The sequence below is a fragment of the Castor canadensis genome, chromosome 8 (genome assembly GCF_047511655.1).
Source record: "Castor canadensis chromosome 8, mCasCan1.hap1v2, whole genome shotgun sequence".
Lineage (NCBI taxonomy): Eukaryota > Metazoa > Chordata > Mammalia > Rodentia > Castoridae > Castor > Castor canadensis.
The window spans coordinates 15,471,053-15,476,556 of NC_133393.1; the positions used below are offsets into that span (position 1 = coordinate 15,471,053).

Consider the following 5,504-nt stretch of genomic DNA (forward strand, 5'->3'; position numbering starts at 1 on the left):
GAGTGTCCAGGCAAGACATGAGGAAGGACACAGTGCCAGGTGCGCCATCAGGGTGGAGGTTGTAGTGCAGGAGAGGCTGTCTCCTGGGAACCTGGGTGAGGAGGACAGTCATAAAGAGTTGAGAATCCGATGACCTTGGGCCCTGTATAGGGCACTTTACTTTTCCCTTTCATAGTTCTGCCTCCTCAGATTTGTGTTTGGGAGACCCTGAAGGTCTTCCAAAGAGGTCTTCTTCCCTCTTTCTCATGCCCTAATTGCTGGAGTCCTCTCACCCCTTGACCCTATTCTGTAACTTCTGGCCTATTACCTCCTTGCCCATACCTCTCAAAGGGTCAGTTCCTGAGCATGGAGCCAACCAGAGCTTAGAAGAGCTCCCAGTCCCACCCCTGAAGGTGCCCACCAGTCCCTGCCTGCCACCCTGTGGCCATCCGAGAGCCCACGTGACTGTCTGAGAGAGATGTTTCCTGCTGTCCAGAGACTGCTGTCTCAGTGAGGAGAGGAACCTCAGGACTGACATCCTGCCCAGCCATGGGCCCCAGCCTGCTCCTGCTGCTCTTCCTGGGTCTAGTAGGTAAGGTTTGGACAGATCCACACCTCCCTTCCTGGAAGGACTCATCCCATGTTGTTGTGGATGTCACATCACAGCTGTAGGTCCCATGCCCCAAGCCAGAGGGTGAACTGGGAGGTGGCCCCACTCCTGCCCCCCATTCACTCCCACCTCCTCTCTTCTCCTAGGTCAGGGATCAGCTGACAACCTCCCTGAAGTGCTTCAGGCCCCTGTTGGGGGCTCCATTCTGGTGCAGTGCCACTACCGGCTCCAGGATGTCAGAGCTCAGAAGGTGTGGTGTCGATTCTCACCGGAGGGCTGCCAGCCCCTGGTGTCCTCAGCTGTGGATCGCAGAGCCCCTGGGAGCAGGCGCATATTCCTCACTGACCTGGGTGGGGGCCTCCTGCAGGTGGAAATGATTACCCTGCAGGAGGAGGATGCAGGGGAGTATGGCTGTGTAGTGGATGGGGCCTCGGGGCCCCAGACCTTGCACACAGTCTCCCTTCAGGTGCTCCCCGCAGGTGAGTTAGCCTAAGCTGCTACCACCCCTCTGCGGGGCATGTGGCCAGGGCTCTTGCAGTCTTGAGGAGCGGGGACTCATCCGGAGGCACTGGATAGTGTCCTTTTGACAGCTGTGCCTGCAGAGGAAACTAAGCTGGTTTGGGAAGCCTGAGATAAACCAGCTGAATGGCCATTCCCCTCCCCCTCTCTCACAGTGGGCGCCCCCACCCACAGCATCTCCTCCTTCCTGCCCCATGGCCTTCACTTCTTCTTCCAGCATTTTCCACGAACTTGATGCTGTCTTTGTTTTACTTAGAAATGTTTTAAACAAGGTTGAATTTGAGCATATAAACTGAGATTAATTTTTTTACCTTTCAGTTTTTTTTTATTCCCATAACCAGTTTGATAATTTAAAGCTTACTGAGTTCATATCTTAATTAATTTTCCAAGTCTTCACTGATTGTCTAGTAGGCGCTCAACCTACAGGTGGGATACATTTAATGCCTGGACTACTTCAACTCATTCAGTCTTAAAGGTGGGAAAAACATCTTCAATATTAAAGCCAAAACTCCCAGTCCTAATTTCAGTTTAGAAAACTCTCTGCTTTTACAGGTTTTAGTCTTAAATCTCACATCTTTCTAGTCTATATTTATTAAAATAAAAATTTAAATATCAAAATTTTTTCCTAGAAAAAGTCTGTATTTATTAAAATAAAAATTTAAATATCAAAATTTTTTCCTAGAAAAATAAGACTTATAAAAACCATTCTGAAGGAAAAACAAATGTCAGCTACTTAAGTAGAAGCCTTTGCTGCTATTCTCTTATAGATTCTGATTTTTTTTTTCATCTTTTGGTCTTCTTTTTCTCAAATAATTTGTGTCCAGTCTCCAAATAATAAAATTAAGAATATCATTCTTCTGTCCCTTGTCCCCACCCTCTTTTTAAATAAGAGTATGGACCATGTTGTTATTGGAATTCCCCTCATCTTTGATCATGACTATTATTTTATACTAAAAATAGACTCTAATTATTCTTTGTCATCATTCCTTTACACTCTGAGGTCTAGTATCTCAAGGTTTTCACTTCCTAAAAGTCAAATTTCAATTAGACAAGACTGGTGGGGAGAGGGTGGAATACAGGGAACCCTTCAGTGGCAGGGGAGTAGGATCTGTAGAGGAGGAATGTCCAGGTAGGAAGGTGGAGCATGCCTGGTGGTGGGAGGAGCCAGCAGCAGGGTCACCCCTGAGCATGACGGCTGGAGAAACCTGTTCTGTGGTGGGATGGGGAGATGGGCACAGATTAATCAGTGATGTTTCTATCTAGCCTGAGACCAGATGGTGTGGGATGAGCAAGGGAAGAAGATATGCAGGGGCAGTGGGTGGGAGCTGGTAGCAGAAGGAAAATGAGAATGTTTACAACCAGGTAAAGGCCCAAAGAGTCAGTGCTATTTCGCAGTCCATAGGATGATGGGCCCCTAAGGAACATCCCCAGCCTCTCCTTCCTCTGGACTTTTCCTTCTTTGGCTTGGCTTCCCTAGTTCCTCAGACCTCAATAAGTCATTAAGCCTGGCCACAATGGGCTTGCACTCATTAATATCTCTTGACTCAGTTCCTGACCTTCGAGAGGAGGAGGAAGAGACCCAGAAGATTGGAAATCTGGCTGAGGACCCCGCTCTGGACCCTGCAGGCAGTGCCAGTCCTTGGGAACTCAACCAGCAGGAGAGGAGGTACTGATAAGATTGGCTTTGAGTGGCTGAGAAAAGTGGGTGGTGAAGGTATGATTAGACTAAATCAAAAGGGGAAACAGGACTCTGTTCACCCTGGGGAGCTTCTGTACAGAAGATCTATCATCTTTTCTATCCCAGTTCAGCAATGGTCCTTTTATCCTGCTGGATCATCAGTTAGGATACTCTGACAATGTATCTCACTTCTGTACCACTGAAGTCTGCCCTCCTCGTTCCATACCATCTCCCCTTAACTGTGGTTTTCCAAGAATTTGGCTCTTCTCCCACTGCTTCAGGGCTCCTGGAAAGCAGCTCCTGCAGAGCTCAGCCCACTTACCCTTTTCTGTCCCTCAGTATCCCCTTGATTTGGGGTGTTGTGCTCCTGCTGGGCCTGCTGGTGGCAGCTGTGGTGTTGTTTGCTGTGATGGCCAGAAGAAAAGGTAGGTTTCTGTCTATCCACCAACCCTAGCCTGACTCTCCTGGTCCACTATCAACCAGCTTTGCAGATGAGGTGAGGAGTCCCAGGAGTCTAGGTCTAGTCTTCCTACAAAGGGACTCGTTTGGATTTTAGTCAAGTCTTCACACCTTAGAATTCTTGTGGCTAAGGGATGGAGGAGATTTTGTGGGGGTGGGCATGGGGATTAGGAAGGGTGGGCCAGTGGAACTGGAGGAGAAGGGATGGAAGAGGTGGGGAAAGGGCTCCAGGAGTAGGCTGACAGCAGTCCTGGAAGCAGTAAATGGGTGAGGAGATGGAGGGGTAGAGGGGTACTGGTGGGAATGGGGAAGTGAGCCCAAGTTTGCCCTAGAAAAGAGGGCTCAGAGGCTTCTAAAGGGAGCAAGGATTGGGCTTGGAGGCAGTTCTGGAAATGACTATGCTGGTGTTTGTTGTTTGTCTGCCAGGGAATAGGCTTGGTGCTTGTGGCCGTTTCCAGAGCAGTGGAGTTTCAGGCATGGTAAGAGGCCTCTGCAGGTCCCCGAATCCCCAAGACCCTCTACCAATCTCACTTGCTGAGGGATCCCGTAATGATGTTGTGGAGAGGGGACGGCGACCCCCTCGTGGTCCAAATCCTTTCCCTAAATGTAACTTGGCCCCAGTGATCTCTCTTGGTATCATGCCTCTTCAAATATGGGGGGTGCTTTGGGGCCTGAGAGTCTTCAAAGCAAAGCTCTCTTGTCCTCCAACATACTTAGGATTTGAGAGACAGATCCAGTGTGGTCCTCGGCTGCCCACCAAAGGGAACTGGGGCAGAGGGGGGTGTTCTCTCTTTGCCTGATTTGTCTGCTTTTGCTATAGGACCCCACCTCAACCATTCACCACATCAGTGATTCTGCACAGACTGCTGGATTGCCTTTGGATATACCATATGCTAGGCTCGACTCACCATCTTCATTCGACAATACCACCTACACCAACCTCTCTCTTGATCCCCCATTAGGGAAACCTCCACTTCCACCCCCATCCTCATTGCCCGCTTTGCCTCCTAAGGTTCTGATGTCCTCCACGCCAGTGACATATGCAACAGTCATCTTCCCGGGAGGGGATAGAAGTAGAAGAGCCTCCTGTGAGCCAGCGCAGCATCTATCTAACAGCCAAACGCCTCCCAGCTGAACTGCTCATACTGTACACTCAGGAGACTCCCCCTGGGGTTCTGTGCATCCATTCCACCAGCTCACGCCCTTGCCATTCATAATATCTGAGCAACTTGGGACTTTAGGACCTAATCTTATATCCTAAAGTGATATTCAGAGATGACAGGTGTCATGGGGAAGATACCCCTCTTCCCCAATGCTGGTTTCTCTGCTGTGACACATTGAGCTAAATAAACCGTAAATGATGATATGTGAACTCCTAATGGTTGAGTGGGGAAGGAAAGGCCCACGTTTGACTAATCACTTGGCCTGTGAACCAAAAAGACTACCCAGATTTGGTGTTGCATGGTCTCCTGCTTGTCTTACCAATGGGGAGCTGGTTTCTTGTCACAACATTGCAATGCAGTTTGATTCCGGGGCACCAAAAAGACTTCTTTGGAAACATTTCCTGCCTCTCTCATCATTGCCTTAAGTATAGATTCATTTGTTTGAGTCAAGGAACCTCTTTTGCCTTCTGTTCTGCACCTGTGAACAAGTGATGTATTATTACATGATAGCCTGTGATGGGCTAGGGGTGGGAGCAGTTACTGATGAGTTAAAGGAGACCCAGGGAAGATGGGTGTGAGTGATGGGATTGAAAAGGAACAGCAGTAAGGACAGAAATGGAAACAAAGGGTTTTCAAGCACTAGAAGATAAAAGACCTCTGCAGACATCAGTCTTATCAGAGCTGGCTCTCTCTCAGCTAGGTGGCACTGTTTCCTTTGATCTGAACTCTGGAGCCTAGAAAGAGCCCAGTGGAGAAAAGGCAGTGGGGGAGTGGAAAGAGTATAGCTAAGGCCAATTATAAATGAGTGGTAGTCCAGGCTGGAGGTTAAAGGATGTGTTTGATCCCTGTCAGCCAGGTGTGGTGGCACACAGCTGTAATTCCAGCCCTTGGGAGGCTGAGGCAGGAGAATCACAAATTTGAGGCCAGCTGGGTTACACAGCAAGTTCTACATTCCCGGGGCTGTATAGTGAGTTCCTGTCTCAAACAAAACAAAACAAAACAAAACAAAACAAAAGGTCCCTATCAGAATTTCATCTTAAACTGATAATTTGAAAATATATGCACCCAGTCTTGTTTCAATCACAGAGAGCTTGGT

The 5,504-nt window shown here is 48.6% G+C and overlaps 1 protein-coding gene across 2 annotated transcripts; it reads left to right on the forward strand.

Annotated features, from left to right (window-relative positions):
• Positions 1 to 419: 419 nt before the first annotated feature.
• On the forward strand, positions 420 to 4,611 carry Treml1 (triggering receptor expressed on myeloid cells like 1). Of its 2 annotated transcripts, none has more exons than XM_020157108.2 (6): positions 420 to 571; positions 736 to 1,068; positions 2,657 to 2,774; positions 3,126 to 3,211; positions 3,672 to 3,724; positions 4,066 to 4,611. In XM_020157108.2, the coding sequence occupies exons 1-6, from the start codon at positions 529 to 531 to the stop codon at positions 4,378 to 4,380; spliced, it is 948 nt and encodes a 315-aa protein (XP_020012697.1). In that variant the 5' UTR covers positions 420 to 528; the 3' UTR covers positions 4,381 to 4,611. The 2 variants fall into 2 exon arrangements, with proteins under 2 accessions (XP_020012697.1, XP_020012698.1); XM_020157109.2 differs by having other exon boundaries at positions 4,258 to 4,611.
• Positions 4,612 to 5,504: the final 893 nt, after the last annotated feature.

What these genes read in the sequence shown, in the direction of transcription:
- Treml1 (XM_020157108.2), top strand. Translation starts at nt 529, where the DNA reads ATGGGCCCCAGCCTGCTCCTGCTGCTCTTCCTGGGTCTAGTAG. An exon ending in GCTCTTCCTGGGTCTAGTAG is followed by an intron (nt 572 to 735) that starts GTAAGGTTTGGA and finishes CTCTTCTCCTAG; the next exon opens with GTCAGGGATCAGCTGACAAC. An exon ending in TGTGATGGCCAGAAGAAAAG is followed by an intron (nt 3,212 to 3,671) that starts GTAGGTTTCTGT and finishes TTTGTCTGCCAG; the next exon opens with GGAATAGGCTTGGTGCTTGT.